At 32.8% G+C, this 25,033-nt stretch overlaps 1 protein-coding gene across 1 annotated transcript; it reads left to right on the top strand.

Annotated features, from left to right (window-relative positions):
- Nucleotides 1-562: 562 nt before the first annotated feature.
- LOC132739394 (protein brambleberry-like) lies at nt 563-19,783 on the top strand. The gene is made up of 11 exons (XM_060727089.1): nt 563-878; nt 7,081-7,209; nt 7,785-7,970; nt 8,587-8,809; nt 11,483-11,599; nt 12,537-12,716; nt 13,114-13,320; nt 13,852-14,085; nt 14,571-14,722; nt 15,906-16,048; nt 17,220-19,783. Exons 1-11 carry the CDS (start codon nt 639-641, stop codon nt 17,344-17,346), a joined length of 1,938 nt encoding a protein of 645 aa, XP_060583072.1. The 5' UTR covers nt 563-638; the 3' UTR covers nt 17,347-19,783.
- Nucleotides 19,784-25,033: the final 5,250 nt, after the last annotated feature.

Genomic DNA, 25,033 nt, shown 5'->3' with positions numbered 1-25,033 from the left:
ATAACTTTCATTGGGCACATTTTTGTTTGTTAAAAGGTTGTTTCCTGTAAATCAGTCATAAGGAACAAAATCATTATTGAATGCAAGAAAAAATAGAAAATGTAAAGCACATATTTAAAAAAAAACAGCAATTTAGAAAAAAGTTAGCCTTAATTATCGGTTTTTATTATAAAAATTCTACTAACATTATTAGTAGATACTAAAACTAAATTTAATAAATATATTTAATATCAAAATGTTTAAAAAAACAACTTTTTTAAAAAGTTAATGCTTGCAAATTTAAGTAATAAGTAATAAATGATTATTTTCATATTTTTGGCGGCCATCTTGGACGCCATCTTGGATTTCTTAGTCCGCCAGCACTTATGGCAAAAATAAAATCCTATTTCGTAATCTAGGGACCCAACCGAACATTTTGGTATATGAAACCCCCTGTTTATGATTGGGGACCAGTTACTCCCCTAAATAAGCGAGTTATTTGAGTCTATTTGCAGCACTATTAGGGGTGTTCAATCAGCTTACTGGACCAATTTTCATAAAATTTAAAATAAAACGTAAATACGGTGCAAATGTTTTGAACCATGGTTTGAATATCGAAAGTGTCTAAACTTGCATTTTAATGCTAGTTTTAAACCAAAATGCATTATTCTTCATTTTCTATCTTGTTGACCTTATTTGTTTTTACTGGTCTGCTAAGTTTCCATCCATCTGAAGCATTTCTTGAGTGGCTTTGGGGCTTTAACTCAGATGACAGTCCAGAAACTCCAGTTGTGAGAACAAATGGTGTGAAGTTTGAGGTTCAAACAACAGACGAAAAGTTTCTCCAGCTGAAGGATGTTTTTGAAAATATGTCAGAATTAGATGCTTGCAACAATATTGTAAGAAAAATATGTGTACTAGACCCCTGTTGTTTGTCTAGATATTTACAATTACACAGACAATTTATCAGATAATTTGGAGGGTCAGGCCTAGTCTTCATTGAAAGACTTTGCATTTTCTGTTTTTAGAGTTTTACATTTATCGGCAAATACGAATTAAAACAAATTTGACCAAATTATGATCAAATTTGCTTCCACGGTTTATGTCTACATATTTTGGACTAGGTCAGACCCGGCCTGGTCTAGCCTATTGAATTCAGCATGAACGGTTTGACACATTTTACAAACTTTATTCTCATACTGTCAAAAAGACATCCCCGTCCAAAATTATCTTGATGTCTCTTTGACAAGTCTAATTAGTTGGACTAGGACTGCCCCATCCTTGTCAACTGTCAATAAAAAACTTTAAACATTTAAATACAGATCTACTAATAATATAGGTTTTATCCCTTTTAATAAAACATATTTTTAATTTATAGAATGAAAAATTTTTATTTTTTTAACATTTTAAATCAGGAAATTTTTCCCGAAATGCACATTTTTAAAACATTTAGAAAAAGTTTAACAGTTTAAATATTAACATCTTTATATTATACTTATAGAAGATACAGGAAGTTAAAAGAGGAAGGGAAGAACAACATATCCAAACAAGGATTGTCTTACTTGTTTTTGGGTTTTTTTTGTTGGATTTTACGTCACACTAACACAGTTTAGATCATATATAGCCATTTTCAAGCTCTACTGGTGGTGAAAGACCTAAGACAGGTGCCCATTCATGCCTGAAATAATGCACAGACTGGCACCTGAGTCGAACCACCAATGTTCCATAAGGTAACTGGATAGGTTCCTCACATGAAGGAATCCAAAGTCCAGATTGGGATTCAAACCCACAGTGGTTAGAAAGTCAAAGACCTTAACGGGCGTAACCACACGGCCATGGATGCCCCATCTTACTTGTTAAACAATTTAACTGCATGGTTTAAGTTTTTACAGTAGAAGAATTTTACCAAAAATATTGGGCTCTAATATATACTTTTAATTTTGTGTCAAAGTTACAAAAACTGAACGAAAACAATCTATTTGAATTTTGATGTACTATACAGTTTTTAGCTTGACTATACAAAGTATATGGAGAGCTGTCCTCGTCCAGGCGTCCACGTCCAGATTTCAGATTAAAGTTTTGGTGCAGTAAAATATTTTTCACTATAACTTTTTCGTTTCATAAGGTATCAACTTCAAACTTCAAATTATGTTCCTTATCATCAACCCAATCTTATGTGACAATGTTCATAACTCTAGCACCAATATTTTCAGATTTATCTCCCCTTCAACTAAGAATGTTCCTTAAAAATATTATTTTTAGCTCACCTGTCACTCAGTGACAGGGTCGCTTTTCGTCCGGCGTCCGTCCGTCCAGCGTCCATCCGTAAACTTTTACTTCAAATGACATCTCCTCATAAACCACTAAGCCAGTTTCATCCAAACTTCACAGGAATGTTCCTTTGGTGGTCACCTTTAAAAATTGTTCAAAGAATTTAATTCCATGCAGAACTCTGGTTGCCATGGCAACCGAAAGAAAAAACTTTAAATATCTTCTTTTAAAAAACCCAAGGAGCTAGAGCTTAGATATTTGGCACGAAACATCTTCAAATGAGTGTTTACCAAGTTTGTTCAAATAAAAGCCCTGGGGTCAAAATTGGCTCCGCCCCAGGGGATCATTGATTTTCCTTATATGCATATAGTAAAAACTTAAAAAATCTTCTTTTAAAGAACTCAAAGAGCTAGAGCTAAGATATTTAGCATGAAACATGTTCTTATGGGTGTCTACCAAGTTTGTTCAATTAAAAGTCCTCGCGTCAAAATTGGCCCCGTCCCGGGGGTCATTGATTTTCCTTATATGTGTATAGCAAAAACTTAAAAAATCTTCTTTGAAGAAACCAAAATAGCTAGAGTTTAGATATTAAGCATGAAACATCTTCTAGTGAGTGTCTACAAAGTTTGTCCAAATAAAAGCCCTGGGGTCAAAATTGGCCCCGCCCCGGGGGTCATTGATTTTCCTTATATGTGTATAGCAAAAACTTAAAAATCTTCTTTGAAAAAACCCAAATAGCTAGAGTTTAGATATTAAGCATGAAACATCTTCTAGTAAGTGTCCACAATGTTTGTTCAAATAAAAGCCCTGGGGTCAAAACTGGCCCTGCCCCAGGTGTGTCATTGTTTTTAACTATATGTGTATAGTAAAAACTTAAAAAATCTTCTTTTAAAAAACCGAATGAGCTAGAGCTTAGATGTTTAGCATGAAACATCTTCTTATGGGTGTCTACAAAGTTTGTTAAAATAAAAGCTGTTGGGATAAAATTGGCCCTGCCGGGGAGGGGGGGGGGGGGGGGGAAGGGAAGAAGGTCATTGTTTTTCATGAAATGTGTGTAGTAAAAAACTTAACATCATGAAACATCTTCTAATGGGTGTCTTCCAAGTTTGTTCAAATAAAAGCCCTGGGTTTAAACTGGCCCTGCTCTGAGGGCCTATATACAGATGAGCGACCTAAGGGCCATCATGGCCCTCTTGTTTACTGTTACTTCTTTATTAGCTCACCTGTCACAAAGTGACAGGGTGAGCTTTTGTGATCGCTTTTCGTCCGGCGTCCGTCCGGCGTCCCTCCGACCGTCGTCCGTCCGTAAACTTTTACTTTAAATGACATCTGCTCATAAACCACTAGGCCAATTTCATCCAAACTTCACAGGAATGTTCCTTTGGTGGTCACCTTTAAAAATTGTTCAAAGAATTTAATTCCATGCAGAACTCTGGTTGCCATGGCAACCGAAAGAAAAAACTTTAAATATCTTCTTTAAAGGAACCCTAAGAGCTAGAGCTAAGATATTTTGCATGAAAAATCTTCTAGTAAGTGTCTACCAAGTTTGTTCAAATAAAAGCCCTGGGGTCAAAATTGGCCCTCCGAGGGTCATTGATTTTCCCTATATGCATATAGTAAAAACTTAAAAAATCTTCTTTTAAAGAACTCAAAGAGCTAGAGCTAAGATATTTAGCATCAAACATGTTCTTATGGGTGTCTACCAAGTTTGTTCAAATAAAAGCCCTGGGGACAAAATTGGCCCCGCCCCAGGGGGTCATTGATTTTCCCTATATGCATACATGTATAGTAAAAACTTAAAAAATCTTTTTTTAAAGAACTCAAAGAGCTAGAGCTAAGATATTAAGCATCAAACATGTTCTAATAGGTGTCTACCAAGTTTGTTCAAATAAAAGCCCTGGGGTCAAAATTGGCCCCGCCCCGGGGGTCATTGATTTTCCTTATATGTGTATAGCAAAAACTTAAAAAATCTTCTTTGAAAAAACCCAAATAGCTAGAGTTTAGATATTAAGCATGAAACATCTTCTAGTGAGTGTCTACAAAGTTTGTTCAAATAAAAGCCCTGGGGTCAAAATTGGCCCCGCCCCAGGGGTCATTGATTTTCCTTATATGTGTATAGCAAAAACTTAAAATCTTCTTTGAAAAAACCCAAATAGCTAGAGTTTAGATATTAAGCATGAAACATCTTCTAGTAAGTGTCTACAAAGTTTGTTTAAATAAAAGCCCTGGGGTCAAAACTGGCCTCGCCCCAGGGGTGTCATTGTTTTATAGTAAAAACTTAAAATCTTCTTTGAAAAAACCCAAATAGCTAGAGTTTAGATATTAAGCATGAAACATCTTCTAGTAAGTGTCTACAAAGTTTGTTCAAATAAAAGCCCTGGGGTCAAAACTGGCCCCGCCCCAGGGGTGTCATTGTTTTTAACTATATGTGTATAGTAAAAACTTAAAAAAATCTTCTTTTAAAAAGCCCAATGAGCTAGAGCTTAGATGTTTAGCATGAAACATCTTCTTATGGGTGTCTACCAAGTTTGTTCAAATAAAAGCCCTGGGGTCAAAATTGGCCCCGCCCCAGGGGGTCATTGATTTTCCCTATATGCATATAGTAAAAACTTAAAAAATCTTCTTTTAAAGAACTCAAATAGCTAGAGCTAAGATATTTAGCATCAAACATGTTCTAATAGGTGTCTACCAAGTTTGTTCAAATAAAAGCCCTGGGGTCAAAATTGGCCCCGCCCCGTGGGTCATTGATTTTCCTTATATGTGTATATATAGCAAAAACTTAAAATCTTCTTTGAAAAAACCCAAATAGCTAGAGTTTAGATATTAAGCATGAAACATCTTCTAGTGAGTGTCTACAAAGTTTGTTCAAATAAAAGCCCTGGGGTCAAAACTGGCCCCGTCCCAGGGGTGTCATTGTTTTTAACTATAATTGTATAGTAAAAACTTAAAAAAATCTTCTTTTAAAAAGCCCAATGAGCTAGAGCTTAGATGTTTAGCATGAAACATCTTATGTGGGGGTGGGGGGCTATATACAGGTGAGGGCCATCATGGCCCTCTTGTTTCTTAAGGGATCAACTAAATATTTCAAATGTATGTTCCTTATCATTAACCACATCTTATGTGACATGGTTCATAACTCTAGCACCAATATTGCAAGAATTAATTCACCATTAACTTAGATTTATTTACTTGAAATATGTTATTCTTACTATGACTATGTAGTTTTAAAGGTATCTACCTCAAACTTCAAATACATATTCCTTATCATCAACCAAATCTTATGTGACAAGGTTCTTAACTCTTGATGCAATATTTTCAGATTTATCTCCCTTTGAACTTTGAATTTTCATTAAGAAATATTATAACTTCTTTACTTTTAAGTTTTTAAGGTATCTTCTTCAAACTTCATAAATATATATTTGTTATAATTACACACATGTTGTGTGACAATGTCCATAACTCTAGTGTGACTATTTCCAGAATTTTTCCCCCTTGTAAATGGAATTTATGCTTACAACTATAACTTCTTGTTATAATAAGAAATATATTTATATCATAATTGATTTTTTCTTTCATAGTTTTGTCTTCCTTACTGCGTCCAGTATTTGAATAGTCGAGCTTCGCTGTCTCCTGTGACAGCTCTTGTTGCTCATAATCATTATTTTCACTTTTTTATGTATAAATGTCAGGATATTGATATAATTATGCAATAAGCATAATGTTAATATACACTTTTATCATAGTTTGGGGACCTTTCTGTAGAAAATGTGTCAGAGTTAAATCGTATACATATACATGCACAGTGTGTTAACTGGAGTGCAGGTATTAGTTACCCGCACTCCAGAGCTATGTTATTTAGAAGTGATTTTGTAATTAAAGAACAGTTTACCAATGTACAATAGTTATATAAACTAAGAAGTGTGTGTATCCATTGATATTAATGTCAAAAAGTTCTAAGGCTTGTTTGGTTTTGCAATTCTAAATAACCATTAATGCATTTGTGTAACCATTGCCTCCTTGAAAATTTATTTAGAAGCTCCACTTTAATAAGATTGTCCAAAAAAATGCATAAGAAAATGCATCAGAGAAAAGTAATATTATATTACAGTTGTAGGTATGTCATATTTAGCTCAACTATTTGAAAAATATGGAGAGCTATTGTACTCGGCTTCAGCATCACACTTTGGTTATTTTCTAAACTGAAAGGATTGGGTTGAAAAGCTTGTTCTCTGTGGCTATCTAACATATTTGGCACAAATCCTTTAATTCTGATTTGTTTTATTTGCATATTTTTGTAACTTAAAATTCTTTGTTAAGTTTTTGCATGTAAGCTGGTATCTCCATAACTGCTAAAGGGAATGAGTGCAAACTTCATTCACATACCATATTTGAGAGCATAATAGGAGGTTACTATCCAAGGTTAATAACTCTTACATGAGTTTAAACAGAATTATGGCCCTTTTTAACATACAAAATACTACATTAACCAGACTTGTGTTTTATGAACAAGAACAGGGAATAGTCCAGCATGCTGTCTTCTTGTCTTAAAAAGTAGGTACATGTACTCCATAATTGAGCCGCGTCATGACAAAACTAACATAATGTGTTTGCGACCAGCATGGATCCAGACCAGCCTACGCATCCACGCAGTCTGATCAGGATCCATGCTGTTCACTTACAGACCCTATAACAAGTAAAGAAACTGATAGCGAACAGCATGGATCCTGATCAGACTGCGCGGATGCGCAGGCTGTTCTGGATCCATGCTGGTTGCAAACCCATTATGTTGGTTTTGTCGTGACGCAGCTCTTATAAATTTTGATATTTCAGGTAATTTACAAGTTGAAGAAACGATGTGGAGAACTATCAGATGAAGAACTTGGCAAGTTGTCTGTACAGTTGTTTAATTGTCAAACTACTGTAGAGAAAAGACCAACCTATAAATGCACGGATGGAATGGTATTTACATTGTTCACTGGTTATGTCAACTTTGCTGTACCAGTGTTTATTTTCCTCACCCATTGTTGTATACAGTGAAACTCGTATATAGCAAACATGTCAAGACCATGACTTTTTGTATGCTATATCAAAGGTTTCTTATAGCATATATACGATGTAAGGAATAAGTTTTTTATAAACAATTGAATAAAAGAAGATATAATATGTGAATATACAATTAAATTAGGAAAGAACTTCTGGAGCTGCTACTTAAGACATGTTTATTGTTTTTCTGATGATGCTTGTATAGTTACAAATCCTCTTTAATCTTAGTCATAAAAGATATATAGTTATGCATGTCACAGTGAAATCTACAATACTAAGAATTTGTGTCAATTAATAATTCTTTATGTGATAGATAGATAAATTCTGTTTCATTCTAGCAAATTTGTTTTGTACCTTTTGTACTATTTCAGATATTTTTGCATGTTCCAAAAGTAAGCAATTTTAAATGTGAATAGTCAAATGAAAAAAACATAGGTCTTTACATTTAATTTTTGAATTTAATTATTTTGTTGTATTGGTTCCCATTATAGACTCTGGCAGAATGTACAAAAGATATGGATGGTACAACTTGGAATGGGTACCAGATAGTGAACAATCGAGCGCGAGCTCTTTGCTACGCCACCCAGCACCAACAGTTCCGCAAGTTGACAGAGATCACAGTAAATCAACTGATGTCACAGGCACATGGACAGTTAGAATATTTACAACAACTTCAGGTAACAAGGAGTTTTAAAGCTCAACCTTTTTAGTTAGTTGAAAAATGTTTGATAAATTTTGTAGAAAATACAGTACAATCTCTGTATAGTAACACCATGTGGGAGCAAATGATTCCGGTTGCGGGTGAGATGTAAGATAATAATGTAGTCAGGGTCCCAATATCTACAAACCTAAATAGGTATTTAAAATCCAAAAAATAATGAAAGCACATTCAATTCCTCAATTAGTTGTTTTTCAATTTTATTCCCTAGATTGAGAATAAAAGAATTATTCCACTTGATATTTATTCATTGTAATTTTCAGAAAATCAAGTGATCAGCTGCAGGTATTTCATTTGCCAGTAAAGCTATAGTGACTTAGAAAATTTTATTGGTTAAAAATTTGGACTACCTCTAAATTGTGAGATCACAGTAATTATTCAGGGTTTTCAGATTGGTGGTCTATATCATTGGTTAAATGTTGTTAAATGTTGTTAAAATCAGTTGTATATTCAGCCCTTAGATTAAAATATCAACCTTGACTTTTTGCAAAATGTTTTGTTTTCTTTAGCATTGCGCAACTTTGCCTCAGATAAAAATGAAAACCCTGTTATTGATGTACAATGTTTATTTATAGTCTGGTCAGGAGCAACTACATCAAATGACCACACATACTGTACGTGAATTGTACGAGAGCCAGAAAGACTTGATTGGTAACCAACAAACATTGAAAATGTCCCAGGACAGTGTCCTGTCTCAAATCCATTCCAACATGGAAGAATTAAAACATGAAAAAGCCATGATTGCTACAGGAAACAAGGAATTGGCAGATTTAACTGAAAATATAAGATCAAAATTAGGTAAGGACGTTTATAATTGTAGGCATAAGGCTCCATTATCCATCAATCTAGCTGGAACAGATGAGGTATACAGAAAAAATATTCTATACATGTATGTATAAGGTACATGTATGTATAAGGGCAGCTAGCTGTTACAGGTCATAGGAAAATACCAAGATACCAATTACTGAAATTCAAAACATTTATACAAAAGCAGATTTAAAACACATAACATTAACATATTCCTGATTTGATTTTCTTAACATTTATCCCCCCCACATATATTTTAATGGACTAAACCATTTGTCATTTCTAAGAGAAGAATGTCTGAATAGTGAACAGTACAGACCATGAATGTGGGCGCTGATCTTGGTCTGCACTGGTGGCATAGGTGGAATCAGTTGCCACCAGTAGAGCGAATGTTCTAATTTGACACAAATTGACAGTAACTCAAACATGTTGTGACCACTAATTGTTTAAATCATCATAAAAACAGAGTATTTTGTTGTCCAGCTAGCTTACAGATGGTCAATGGTTCTAATGAGGTGTCCACAGTGTTCATTTGTAACATGAAAACAAACAAATATCTTCAATTGATGAAAAAAAAAAAAAAATTTTTTTCATTTACTTGAGCCATTAATTCTTTATCAGAATTTATAGGCATTGATTTGGGTAAATTGCTTATTACCATTTATGCCGCATCATGACAAAACCAACGTAATGGGTTTGCGACCAACATGGATCCAGACCAGCCTGCGCATCCACGCAGTCTGATCAGGATCAATGCTGTTCGCTATCAGTTTCTCTACATGTTATAGGGTCTTGTGGCTGAGAGTTTGCCTTTAAGTGTTCAGGCTTTAGAATTGCAGCCACTGTTTACATGTATCTCTGCATGGTTGTAAGATGCAACTTAATTGGTTTGAAGTACTGTAGTATATGCATCTCTTTGCTCCAGCGGGTTAAGTGGTTTTGACCCCTGGTGTTGCTTCAAGTTTGTAACTCCTGAAGTTAACCAAAATCATCTTTCCTGTTTCGGCATCATATGACCTAAATTGTGTTGTTGTGCCGTAAAACAAAAAAACACAAAGTATTTAAAATGTTCATGACTAAATTACATAACAAATATACACATGGTATAAAGACTATATCTGTATGGTTTTGACTAAAGGCAATGGATCTGCAAGTAAGTGTGATGTACATCTGTTGATAATAATTTGCTCTTTTTATTTGAATTTAACAAATAAAATTCTGCATTACAATTATTACTGCATTTTCTTAAAATCTATTTTTTATTTGGCTCGGCAATTTTGCACACGTCTCCTTGAAATAAAAAAATGTTTAATAGAACTTTCATCTTCATATTATAGATGGGTGTACATTTTGCATGTCACTTTACTATTAATTTAACTAATTTATACTAACATTGTTAAATCAATCTTTTCAGTAAATATAGCAATGCATCAAGTAAAACATTGGCACATACGTTGTATAAAATGGTTTCTTTCATATTGAGCTAAGTTCAGTAAATCCTTTAAATACCCTGCTGAATTTGTATAATGGACTTGCCCATGGTTAAATTTGGAATGGTCTATTTGCATTGTAAGGGATTTCAAGATCCAAATGCTTAAATTGAGCATCTAACAGAAAAGAGCCTTGGTAGAATGCATAAAACCACATGTTGACCTGGCTTTATACTGGTGGCATAGGCACATTTTTTTTTATTTTTTTTTTTGTCATTAAAAGGATAAGTTGATCAGCCAAAAGTACAGAGCCAAGCTTTTATTGTGGACTGCATTGATATGCACACTGGTCTGGCTCTATACTGGTTGCATGTAAAAATAAGGAAATCTGAAGTTTTGTCAGATTGTTGCAAAGGTGTCAGTTCTAGCAGTTATTGGCATGTGTTTTCTACATTATCTATTAACTTAAATTAAGTTAAAAACGTTTTCTTTGCACATGTTAATCACATGTTCAAATACATGTTTATCACATGTTCAAATAACTAATAAAACAGTTTTGTTACAGTTTCGTTGTTTGGGAATTGTTTTATTTTTTTAACCTGTCAATTGTATACTGATTATATGGTCAATGTCCACAGTTATATTAATCTTGATAAATTTTCAGTAAAGATTGTGAGATATACACAGTCAGAATTGATTCTGTTTAGATTTACTTTGTGTCTATGAAATAATTTAAATTATAATGAGTGTAATAGCACAGTATAATAGGATAAACTATGTATTTGTTATTTCTGCACATCCGACATATTGTAAAACCAAAACCGCAGCTGCAATTCAGTCATTAAACATTAACAGTAAATGTCATTTCAGTTAAGTAAAATACAATACAAAATGAGTTTTCTCACATCCATGTAGATATTTATGCAAACACTCCAATAGAATAGAATAGAATGAAGACAAACCCATGGTAACAGAAGGGCTCAAACAACAGGCTTCTCTTGTATTAGGCAATCACTTAACCAACTGTGCTAATGTGATGTAGACCTACACATTAAGCTAGTGTGACTTTTCAAAACATTAGTTATATATTCCATATTCTCATAAATTACATGCTCATATCCAAAGTGGTATTGAATATTTAAATGAGTGCTACGTAGTTGCCATGGTTCTTTACAATGTAACCAGAGAAATATATATATATAAATGTTACATTTACATGTGTATTTTATTATAGACGAGGCTACAAACCAGTTACAAAGGCAAGAGAACACACAGCTTGATAGCCATGAGAAAATACTTAAAGATCTCACAAATATACAGAAAAAATCACACGATGCCTTGAACAAACTTGGTATTTTATTTTTGTTTTGTTAAATCTTACTTGTATTGTTGGGACATTTGTGACAGAGTTATAATACCTGTCAAACGTTGCGGTTCAGATCGGAATATCTAACCTAAGGGGACTCGCCCATGGACGGGATCCTGAAGGACAGAAATTTCAATCTGAACCGAAAACATATCAGATATTTCTTCTTGCATATTTTACCATATTCCATCATATCTTAATAAATTCTTAACCTTAAAAAACAATTTACAATGGAAATTTATGTTATTAATTATTACACCCGTATCTATTTTCTCAGCATATGAAATTACAAGTTCATTCATAAGGGCGAATTTACGTCAACCTAAGAATGCCATTGTATTGAAGCGACTCATCTGGCACCCCCCCCCCCCCCATTGCCACAGGAAATATCAGGCATGGGTAAAACTAATGGAGACACCAGTCTGATATGCAAGAATAGTTAAGGTAGTTGATTTTCAACCACTTGTCACTCAGCACTGTGGGTACGAATCCTGCCAGGGACTTTGGTCTTCTTTTATGTGAGGAAGCTATCAAACTGGCCTATGTTATGTTATTGGTTCTACTCAGGAGTCTGTTCATGTCTTAAATACTTCACAGAGGGGCATCTGAGGTCTTGCTCCACCAGTCATTTGGAAAATCCTTGTATGACATTTTCAGTATTGGTTCATCATAACCAACACAACAAAAAACAATATTTGTGTAAATTAACTATCCTTCCATTGAATTTGGAACAGTATTTTAGTAATTTAAGGTGTTTTTATATAAAAGATTTAAATGTGTTATTCTTATTTTAGCAAGTTTTGTTTATATGTTAAAAGAAAAGTGGCACGAGGATAATTATTGTATTTCTGGTTGTTGACACAAAAGTTTGAACACAGCTATTAAAGATCTACATGACAGAAGCGTTTATTTTATAATTTAGATGAAAGTTCTGCACATTTGGTGAAGAACCACGAGGAAATGTTAAGTAACTACGAACGTATGTACGAGAACATGATGAGGATAAATGCGACAGTTTCTCACCTCCTGTCGACAGTTAATGTGATGCAGAACCACCTGGATGAGAAAATAAACTGGTTCTCAACACTGCTTCATATGGCAGGTTTGTTTTATTGTGTTACTATTCAAGGTGCCACTAATAGCCTAGTGGTAACGGTCAAATTGCTTGCCTCTCCGGACTGTTGGTTCAAATCCTGCCGCAGACATTTGTTTGTCACCATGAGCAACTTTCAAACTATCCAGCTAGCTAACTAAGATTTGGCAGTCTCTTTGCTTAATGTCAACAATAAATTGTTGCCTATTTGATAAAAGATCTAAATGTAAATGTGTTAGGCAAGAAATATTTTTGTGAAAATAAATGGGAACTTGTTATGTAAAATGACAGTAAAAAATTTGAATATTTAAATAAATTTGTAATATTTGAATAATACCTTGTTTAAAATAGGATGTTCTCTTGTATTAATAAATTCCAGTATTTTATCAAACATCATGTATTTCAGATGACAAATTGTCAATACTAACATGTGGAGCGTTACATATTGGCTACTTCCTGTTTGCGGCACTGACGGCCTCATTCCTACAGACGCCAGCAGCGACTCGTTTAATCCTGTTTGTATTGGTTGCATTGAACGCGTCCATGGAGATCCAGTATAATCAGAGTCTTGACTTTGCCTCAATATCCCTCTTTTTGTTCATTGTCTGCTTAGGTAAGTTGACCCAGGCAAAAAAAGTTCTTTATTTCAGTTTTAAGCTCACCTGAGCAAAAAGCGTTTTGTTACATAGACCTGTATGAGAAACCTTCAAAAACTACAATGCTGACAGAGTCAAGAATATTTGGTATAAAAGATGTCCTCGTATTCGCCTACAAGTTTTTACATATATATATCATGCCCCTTTGGTTACAGTACTTAAGCTGTGTTTTTGGGATCACTGTGTTTATAAAGACTCGTGTAGGAAACACATTTTATATATGCTTGTCTGAAACCACTGGCTTAGAGATTGGATATTAAGTATTTAGCAGTGCCTTGTGGACCACTACAAAAATTAGATACTGGTAAGTCATGCATCTTGGGTAAAAAAAACAACTCTCAATGGGACTCAGATGAGCGATCAATGGCCAGAATGGCCCTCTTGTTAATTCTTTTAGTGTCATTTAATAGTTAAAAAACAAGATGTATTTTCAGTATGATTATGTAAAGACACAAAAAATTATCCTATGAGACTATTTCCTGTTACAGTTAATTGGATTTACATTTGGTGGAGCAGACGTCACAAGGTCAAGTCAAGGTCAGATCCTCCATTTGTGTCTGGTTCCCTTACTGCTCCTGGTATGGAACAGCACTCAGATGAAGATGATGAGAACCAGTTTCCTGATACAACAACTACAAGTGCTGGTACCCCTCATGTTACACCTTTATCACCTGTAGAGATGAGGCAGCTGACAACCAACCTCAGTAGATTGTATAATTCATGTGAGTAAATAATTTGTCTTTTTAGCTAAATGGTTTTTGTCTTTGAAACACTATTAATGCTTAAATGTCCACTGACACTTTTAAAGACATTTTTCAGATATTTTTAACTTAACTTTTAGAGGTATACCTCATGTGTTACTCCGGGCATTATTTCAAACATTTTGTGGGCTCTCTCGGACAACAAACCCACTTTTACAAAGTTGAATAGAAACAGTTTTATCATGTGAAATTGCATCCCAGTATCCATGATGTATTTCTGACCCACAGCAATAAGAGTTTCGATTATTGATTTGTCAAGATAAAGCAGATGTTGTCTTGATCTTGTTGCTATTTAGAAAACTAGACAGCTATTTTTAGCTGCTAGAGTTTGTGATATAAATGTTCAAATAAAATATTGATACATGTACATGCAATATTATTTATTTTGTGAACATCTTAAGCAATTTGTCTATAGTTGAAATTAAAATTTAAAAAAATCTTTGCAGTAAATGAGAGTGGTTTACAAGGGAAAGGTAACTTTATGCCAAGGGGAAGTAATTCAACTCCAAGGAATCACTTTAGAGAGCCTCAGCCATCCACCAGTGCATTCACACCTTACAGGAGACCGGAACAAGTGCGAGCCGACTCCTCCACAGCTGTATGTTAAATTATTGTATTCGGTGCTTCATTATGATCTTTTCAGTCTTTATCTACTTGATTACTTAAGAAATAATTTATCCCAAACAATGAGTTTATCGCTCAATAACATCACTGTTTGGAGTTCAGATGCGAGGAATTATATCATGGGAGCGTAGCCCGAATGATATAATGATGTGCATTTGAATGAGAAACAGTGACGTTATCAAGCAATAAAATCATTTATATGGATATACTATTGTGATTCTAACACAACATCAAGAAATAAATGCTATCATACCTGATATTAAGCTAAATTGTGCCTGATTTGTTTCCATTCTAATTTTGAGCGTGTCTCATTTTAAGTGGTTACGTCACATGTATAATGATTACATCACAAGTCTAAATATAGAACGTCCACAGGGATTTTGTTGCATAATTATCACACACTTTCGGTTCTCCTATGTTCAATAAGGAAAAAATGTTGGTTGTGTTAGAATTTATCATTTGAACTTTTAAGCTGGTCTATTTGGAGATTAGAGAGAGCTATAATACCAATGAAACCAAGGGGTTGCCGTCACATGTTGGTTAAGATTTGCGTGCAAGTAGGTATCTCAAAAACTACTGCAGGGAAACTCCATACACTCCATACACTTAATTGAGAGTCTATTACAAGGTGACTTTTCAAGGTCCATGGATTTTGACAGAATTATGGACTGTTTAGAACTTCAAAAATTTTACATTATCCAGGATATTGATTTACTATCAAGCACTGAGAATAGTCAAGCAAATTGTCCTACTGACAGCTATTGTTTGTGTGCTCCTTAGTCAGATTTGTGTTAAAGGCATATAAACTCTACATTATTTGATTACTATTGAAATAATTGTACTGGAAAAATGAATGATCTGAACACAAGTTATTTGTTAAGACATACATCAAATGGTACAGAAAGCTAAGTGCCTTTAAGACTGCAAAGAAAGCAAAGTGCCTTTAAGACTGCAAATATTTGAATTAATTTTAGCTCACGTCTTTGTAAACTGTTTTATACAATATAAGTGATGATTGTCTTCCTTATAGTATTTTATCTGTAGAAGTTGTAGCACTTGAGGAGGAGTTGTTGCCCTTTGTATACAAATGCAATTTTAAACAGATAATCAAAAAATACAAATATTATATACACTTGTGTGTTTGACTTTTATTTTAGAAAGAAAATGTGGCAAAAGTTCAAAGATATTTAGAGAATTTAGAGGAGAATTCATCGCTAGGTGGTGATTTTGAGACACCAGATAATACTAGCAGTGCGGCACCTCGTTACAGACATTCTACACCACAACGGTCTTCCTCCAGGTACAAATGTTATTTATATATTTCCAAGTCGTTCAATCTGTTAAGGTACAATTTGTTGTGATTCAAAATACAATGAATATTTCCGATATTAAGAAGATATTTTTTCGTTTTTCTTGAAATATGGAATATATTATCACGAAACATGATAAAATGCTACATTCTTTCTTGAGCCGGGATGGCGAGTGAAAATATGTGGCATTATGTCATGTTGAGTGAGATATATACCATATTTCAAGAAAACGAAAAAATAACCTTTTTATTTAATTTCATTATCAAAGAAAAATTGTTACGAACCCCTTGCTTGTTACGCAACTGCAATTGTACAGCGCGCAGTAATATAATTATTGTCTTGTTTTGCACGCGATATTTAGCGCTACATTGTGACGTCACATAAACAACTCTTTAAACATCTGTACAGCATTAATGACTGAATTAAAGATACTGGTGTTTGGATTTATTTTCTTAGTTAGACCATTTTCTATCATTCTAGATAGTGCTCAAAACAAAATTCAGCAAAAGTTGTTTTGTATTTATCAAATTTTTCAAACAAAAAGTCCCTTAAAATAAATATGAGTTTTGACTCCGCCCACTTTCATATTTATATTTCATATTTATTTTTAAAAAATATGAAATATATTTCACTGATATAGCACCATATTTCATGGATAAAATAAAATAGTAGCATATAGTAAACAACACTTTCTATTAGCTGTTCTTGTTTGCTCCTGAGATACTATGGTATGAACAAAAATGTGTTAAACTTGGCATATAAATCAGACCAACAAACAAATAGTCCCCAGTTGATATGTGCAGTAAGTTTTTTAATGCATTATTGGCCAAAGATCATAACATAGTGCCAAATCTTGTTCAAAATAAATTCTGTATGGCATTTTAGATGAAAAAGGCCGTGGTAGACAGAAAATTGTGCCCAAAGGTTTGAAAACCAAGTGTGGGTTAAAGATACATTAAATCTACATCACAAGGATTTATTTTATATGTTTGTATATGGAAACACATTATGCTCCTCTATCTTTGAAACTTTGGTGATGAGATTTTCATTTTTCTTAAATGAGACCTTGTAATTTTTAAATTAACACATGCATTAACAGAGTTGATGGACCCTTAGACCATTCATGCATTGAAAAATTTATGATATTTCTCTGTATTTTAGAATGTCCACATCTAGTAATCGCTCAATGTGTCAGGGATTTACCAAGGCAGGCATTCCATGTAGACTAGGCTGTTCCAGTGGGTCCGAATACTGTTACAGGCACAGAGGTCAGGGGTCATCGTCATGACAACAAAACTGCTGAAGAGTTCAACAGTTACACTTGTTAGTAGCAGTATTTTAATGTTATCTATAATGTATTACATGTCTCAGATTTAATTTGCATATTCCATCAGTGGTATATTTTATTGTGCCATTCTCTTATTTCTATATATATTTCTATGATAAACTTTCCAATATGATCAATATCTCATGGAACAAGTAGATCTATCTCATTCTTAATATTATGGGGTTGCTATTGCCTTAGTTTATAAGATTTACAACAGTTTAAAAATAAGTTTACAGCAGTGTCCAGCTGATTTGCATGTTTGAAAGATATGCTGGATTCCGACAGCCTACAAGACAAAATTTGAACATTTTTTAGTGTGGTTTACAAACAATACATGACAAAATGTGAAACTTCTTCGAGATTAAGTTTAGTTCTCCATCTTTATTTTCTACATTTATTTTTTATTGACTATCTAAATATAATGATAAATTGCTTAATCTCTTAAGATTACCCATGTTACAAAGACATTTCAAGGCCAAGTTTAATCTATGTAATATGAAAAAGGAAAGACGTCTGGAAAAGACGTTTGTGAAAGAATTTTCAACAAAATTATACATTGTATTTTATTCGTTAAAATGTTGAAGCTAATGATGAACGAAATATAACACTCTTTGTTGGTTTTCTTGATTATGTACTTTTCCCATATTAGCTGTTTATCAATTTTATCAAACCAATTTTTAGATACATGTACTTGCTTTTTCAAATTTTACAGTTCATTTTGTTTTTCATGACTATAATATATATGTACCTAATATGTACTTTTAAAAAAATAATTATAATGTGTACAATCAAAATTAAAATCATGTTCACTGTCATCATTATCAACTGTTGATTACTTGCCAATCATGTATCATTAATATGTAGTAGAGTCTTGTTAAACCAAAACTAGCTGACTCAAAGGTCAAAGGTGAAGGTCACACATAGAGGTGAAAGGTCGTGGATGAAATTTGTAATTTGTTTCTGGTCCATAACTTAGTTAATCTCTGACAGATTATAAATCCCAGATTAAAACATTATACCAAGAATGCAAAAATATAGGCACCATTCTTATGAAGACACTTTTCTGATCTAACCAGAGATAGTACGGTCACAATGGTGTCAATTTAGCAAGGTTTCACTGTATTATTTCAAGAAATTTGGTGCTATGTTAATAACAATTGGAAATATTTGAAGATGTTTCTTTTTTCATCATCAAAAACTACAGGCTCTTTTATGATTATATTTTTTATATTGACAATAAATGAGAATATATTTTAGCAATTGATTCTTCCATTAACAATTATTTTTTCAAAGATGTTCAATTGAAAACAAACTCAGGTATTAGCTTAAGCAGGGGTACACTGAATGTTGTCATAGAATTATTTTTTATTTCATTACATTGATGTCTTTTTATTAATTAATTATGTCATATTAAAACAAATGTCACAATGTTTATGAAAGATTATTGAGAAAATTTACTAATTGTGACATTTCTATTTCGTTTGCTTTTGAAATTTGAGAATATCATGTTCAGAAAAAAGTGTTTCTCAATTGATCCTTTATAGCTTAAATTTATTTAGAAAATGCTGTCAATGTTTTTTTTATCTTTTTGCTGTCAAAGTTATTATATCTACTATGTTTATATTGTTGCCTTCCCTGTACATGTATATATTTTACTTATACAGACCTAGTGCTGTTCTGTTGTATATATTTTTGTGGGAGTGGGGGGCTGGATTGTTTGGTGTTTATAGAGTTGCATTCCATATTACTATACTTGGAAATATTTTACTTTTTATCACCCCACCACCCCACCCTTATCCTCCACCAATACTTTGATGACAGGAGTTGGGATATAAGATTATTTTTTTCTTGTGTGCAGAGGACATGTCTATCATAGAATAATTTTACACATTTGCCCTCTGAAGAGACATGTTTCTAAATCACTTTGTTTCAGCAATGACAAAAAATCCCCATATCAATGTTATTAAATTTTTTGTCTTCATTTAATTTCTATGTAAAGAGAGACTCTTCCATATGTGCTTGTTTCAGTTTGTTAATTGCAATACAAGTACATGTATTAACAATTAGATTAATTTAGATTTATGTTCTTTTTTGTTATGATTTTGTTGTTTACATGTATTACTTTCATTTCTCATTTTTGTTAATTTTTGTGAAAGTTCAATTAGTCACTTTTGTCTTGAAAAACAAGTAAGGAGAATGTTTTACACACATCTTAGAGGAAGGATTAAAAAATAACTATTTCCTAATATTATCACATGTTTTAGTTTGTGTGGAATTTCCTTTAAAAATTGTGGGTGATTTTAAGTTTTGTATTTGTTTATTCTTATTTTGTTTTTATTATTGCCATTGAGTAATGTTTTTTCCATATGCAAATAAAGAAATTTGCTCAAAGTAACAATAGACTTAATTAAATTATATTTTGGTTCATTAGCATTTTTAGACCCTATCCTCTGTTATATATCATTATCTGAACATAAGTATTTTATTCCCGATATTCTCCACTGCTGTTTCAAAAGAGAAGATGTTGAGAAGTTGTGAGTTACAAATTGTTTAGTTCTTGTTTAGTGTCGCCCATTGTTTTCTCGTTTAGGGCAAACGCATTCTTTTACTTGGGGACCATACACCGCTTTTCATGGAATGGCACTTAGTGTCACATTGAAGGTTCCATGATAACAGCCGTATGAACACATCTACGGATGTTTCTAAATTCAAAATGTCACCATTTTCATATTAAACCGAGCCTGCAACATTTTCAATTTAGCCGTTTTGGATTTTCTTTAGGTATTTTTTTCTCTATTTTACACTAAAATACGCTGGTCAGTGTTGCTACAGGAACAACTGTTAATTGTCGACCTGATTCTGACCGAAGTACAGTTGAAGCTTACCTCACAAACAAACTTAATTTGTAGTAAATTATAATTTCTTTTTTTGTCTTTTTTCCTATTACCCCGCAAGTGGCAAAATATTCTGCCCAAGCAATCAGTGCCGACCAAGATTAGCCATTTCCATACCATCTGATCATGGTCTGCACTGTTTTCGCTATTCAGTTTGTAAATATTTGAAAAAATTTCCCCATAAAATAATAAATGGTTTTGACTAGATAAAATGATGGACAAGTCCATTTAAGATATTTAGCATGGTAAGGGTTAAGTTTCGGACAGCTCCTTGTTTTATATGTTAAATATTTCAGTTATTCGAATAGTTCAATATTTTAAGATGTAAATCTATTTAGAACGCTTCCTTTCAGGGTTTGATAAAAATGAATTATATGATCAAAAAGAAATGTTTGTTTAAAACCCGTGTATCACGTGTTCGACGTAAAGAACATACCTAAAATTTCAAATAATTAAACACAATCCCTCTGTTATAAAAGTGTAATTTACTTGTATAAATCTAACTTAAGGCGTAACCTATTTTACTTTCATATACGTGAAAAGCGAGGGGTATGTATTTTTAAAGCTCTATCATATTTCCTGTGCCACTTTATTATTCTAAATGATAGCAATTGATATTAACTGTAAGGTGTCGGATAGCTTGTCATTTAGGAGAGATCTGAGCCCTGGTAAAATATTTAAATGGGAAGTTTAAATCATTAAATATCAGTCGGGATTGTTCGCGTAATACGATATGAGAAATTGTTTTGGTTTCATTTACTATTTACGGTATGGCAGAGCATTTATTGTGAAAACCTCTACCGTACTTAACTTGCATTGTCATCCGTGATAGTATTATTTCATATCAAAATATTTACCCCAGTTGTCAAAGTCGTATATTATAAAGGCAGTTTTACATTTATAACATGTCTAGCGTTTAACACCCGTCCTCCTCCGCTGAACCCGTCTTTGTCTGACGTCCGAAGGCCTAAAACCAGAAAATTTGAAAATCTTACAAATATTAAGTGAAGTACTTAAAATGGAAAACTAAGCAAAGCAATTGGTACAGAAATCTCGGAGTATTATTTCCATTATACATCTTTAAGTAATAATTTCTTGAGTTTTTTCACAACGTAATTGGGAAAAAAATGTCTTGCTGGACAGGTGTTGCTATAAAAATGTTACTTTTCTAAATATCGCATTTAGGACTAATATGGTCTCCCTTTTTTCTCGTTTGGACTTTGCTGTATCTTTTGATGCCGTGTTTTTTACATGTGATCTTTTTCATTTTCATTTTGGAACATAGTATAGTGTTTGTTGTTCATTGCCATTGATTTAGATAATCTCATTTTATATAAAAAGAAATTACTTCATTAAACTATAAACACTGTTTATCAAACAATAAACTGCGGAAAATGATGAACTTTCAATTCTTTTAACATTTATCACGCTATAAAAAACTAAAATAGAAATGTCCGCTTGACAATCTTGACAGTATCATTCATGATTTTGAGAACGAAAAACTGCGTATTTTTCGAACACCACTTCCGGTATTGTCTTTTTTCGGGTATTTCCGTAATCTCCGTAAAGTGCATATGAAGTCTTTAATTTATCAAATACATGTATTTAAACAAGAGAAAAAAACACAAGTTTATAACTTCCTCTATAAAATTATCTCCCATTTTTCTTCATGATACTTCCGCCATATGTTAATTATATTTGCAACGTAAGGATTCTTTATGCTTAATACGATCCTGTAACGAATTTTACAATTTTAAAATCTTGCATTTTTCCTCGTTACGAAGAAATTTTTTCCTGTATAAGCTACTGAATATGATAGGATTGAAGTGTTTTCTAAGTATCGTGTTTAAATATTTAAGGCATTTTTATCCCGACAGAAAATAAAAGAAAAGTTTTAGTGTTCTTTGGAGGAAAGGAAATACATGTAACACGTAAAAAAATGTTAATATTTACCAAATATCACTATCACTTGTATAAACTACATAGTTGTATCTAAAAATTAAATTGCGCAGGGATAAATTAAGTACACATGTACTAAATATAGATTTCAAGACACAACCTGACTTGAGGTGTACAAACGATGCTCAAACTTGTCAATATGTCGATATTTTTTGCAGACTTGATTTCACAATATCAACATCGTTTGCATATTATCAACATTGTCTGTAGTCTTTTAGTTTCATATATAAATTAATATATTAAATACAGTAAATGTCAAACGAACATTAGATGTCCGCCTCTCAACCGAAAGACAGAAGTTTGAGTCTTTCACGCTCCGTAGGGGCGGGCTTTTCGACGTTTGTCGATAAACAGCTGATTGTTTCATCATTATCTACTCTATTTTTGTTTAATATGCACCAACGCAGCTATAATTTATATCCACACTGCACTTTTATGTATGATTTGCTCTAGAAAATGTACGTTCTGCTTCAACAAGTAAATATTTTTGTGAATGACTGTTCGATATCTCATGTTCTGTCTACTTTAATGTCATATTTTAGTAGTAAATATATTTTATATAACTAAACGTGTCTTTTTTAAAGGCATAAATTCACATCACGTAAGATGTCGGTGAACATTTTACCACATTTTTGTCATTCTTTCGTCGAGCTCGCTTCAATTGATAATGTTAACATGGTTCTGTAGTTTAAATAGTTGAACGTGATTCTCATATAAATAAAAACAATTGTATAACTACCGTTCCCATACCCCACCCCTCAAGCTATAAATAGAAAAGAATTTTATTCACAATTTTTTGGTTTCTTTAAGACGTTCAATAGAATTCCAAGGCAATGTGTGATGTTTAGCCTCATTTATGCACAAGAAGTCAAAACAGGATAAAGACTGTCTGAACCTAACCAATCCTTTACGTTTTCTTTCCTTCTTTCTTTCTTCTTTTCTTTTCTTCTTCGTCTTTCTTTCTTTCTTTCTTTCTTCACCTTTCTTTTTTCTTTCTTTCTTTCTTTCTTTTTTCTTTCTTTCTTTCTTATAGTTTCTTTCTTTCTTTCTTCAGCATTATCTTGTATAGCGAAAAAACTTATATATAGCAAAAATTAACAACTTATTTTTAGCCATATTTAGCTTAATGGAAAGAAAATTAATTTACACATAAACATCATACCTTTATATTGAATCCGGAAAAGATGAAACAAGTGGTAAAAATAACTATGATATTGAATAATTGCAACTTGTATGCACTAGATAAAAATATAATTAATTGTTCCTCGCAGGGAGAAGAATGTGTTCGCATTGTTTCGATGATAATAAATAATAAACAACGGACACGTATAAACAATTACTTAGTTTCTGAAGGTAAGTAAATCATATCAGGTTTTCCTTATTTATGAGTGCTTTAAGGTTTTAATTTTTTCTGACCCAATAATTAAATCGAATTTTTAAGGGCAAACGCTTCTATTTATTTTTTAGAATCATATAATAATTAAGAAGCATGATTGGAAGCGAGTAAGAAATGTATATATAAGAATCAAAATTAAAACTGAGGAAATGATGAACTTTTCAACTCTTTTAGCCTTTAGTTACCACACAAAAAAAACAACTAAAATGGACATGTCCACATAACAATCTTGCCAATACCAGGGGAAAATTTTCGATGAAAAACTGCGTATTTTCGAACACTACTTCCGGTATTGTCGTATCTTTTTCGGGTATCTCCGTACTCTTGCCGGAAGAACATAAAACAACAACAACAAAAACCCACTGAATAACGAACAATGCAGACGATGATCAGACGGCATGGATGATCTTTGTGCACTGGTTACATGGGTATCATGGGAAACAAGTAAAGAGTTTAACAACCGTTTACGTCAAGTATTGCAAAAATAACAAAGATTTTTTGTATACCATTGACAAAGACTTAAATTATCTTATTAATCGACTCTGAAAGTCAATATACTTTATTTACTTATAACTCCTAGTAACACTGATGCTAAATCGAATCTTTTTTATTATCCCTCCCACACAAAAAAAAATTCATCCAGGTTTTAATTGCGAATTTATTTAAGATACTGCATGTTTATCATAATGGTATGTAAAAAGGCTACGAAAGGCTATATGTATATGGTATACAAAAAGGACAAACAAAACATGAAATAACTATGTGTTTTAGCCTAAAGTCACTTAGATATGTAGATTTATTATTAAACAGAAAATGTGTAAATACACTGAAATTGCCTTACAGGGCTAGATTTCATGACGTCGAATTAATATTACTGATACACATCTTAAGAAAATTTTGCAGCAATTTGGATAAAAGAATTTGAATTACGGTAATAGTACGGTGACCAAGTAACATAGATACGTCTGGTTAGGGGAAAGGCCAGGTATAGATTAACATTAGGTTTACGTACTATGTGTGAGATAGCATATGTACATGACTATAAATAGACAATTAATTTCATTGTATCCTTATATTATAAAGTTTCAGATTTCAACTGAAGAATTTTGATTTATCTGATTTTTTTCTTTTTATACCTTATGTTGTACTCCTATAGTCAACAAATAACAGATGCGTAGTAATTCCAACGAGGAAAAATATGTCGAGATTTTCATTCACGCATTTTGTAGAAAATATATAAGAAAGGAAAAGATGCACGACGTGGCTATGCTGATGGGTTGCAAACTTTATACAGGTTTATTTTAAGATAAAGTATACATGGAACACATTTTGTATAAACAAGTTGGTACGAATATATGTAACATTTAAAAGAACCCGGACATGTGTACCTTATTAAAGG

This window comes from Ruditapes philippinarum, unplaced genomic scaffold (genome assembly GCF_026571515.1).
Source record: "Ruditapes philippinarum isolate M1 unplaced genomic scaffold, ASM2657151v2 ctg19_1_1_1_1, whole genome shotgun sequence".
NCBI classification, from domain to species: domain Eukaryota; kingdom Metazoa; phylum Mollusca; class Bivalvia; order Venerida; family Veneridae; genus Ruditapes; species Ruditapes philippinarum.
Note: the sequence above shows the minus strand (reverse complement) of the source record. Positions and strands in the feature narration are given on the sequence as shown.

Coding starts and splice junctions, on each gene's coding strand:
- LOC132739394 (XM_060727089.1), top strand. CDS start 639: ATGCATTATTCTTCATTTTCTATCTTGTTGACCTTATTTGTTTTTACT. Junction 7,971..8,586: donor AATATTTACAACAACTTCAG/GTAACAAGGAGT, acceptor GTTTATTTATAG/TCTGGTCAGGAGCAACTACA. Junction 13,321..13,851: donor TTTGTTCATTGTCTGCTTAG/GTAAGTTGACCC, acceptor TTCCTGTTACAG/TTAATTGGATTTACATTTGG.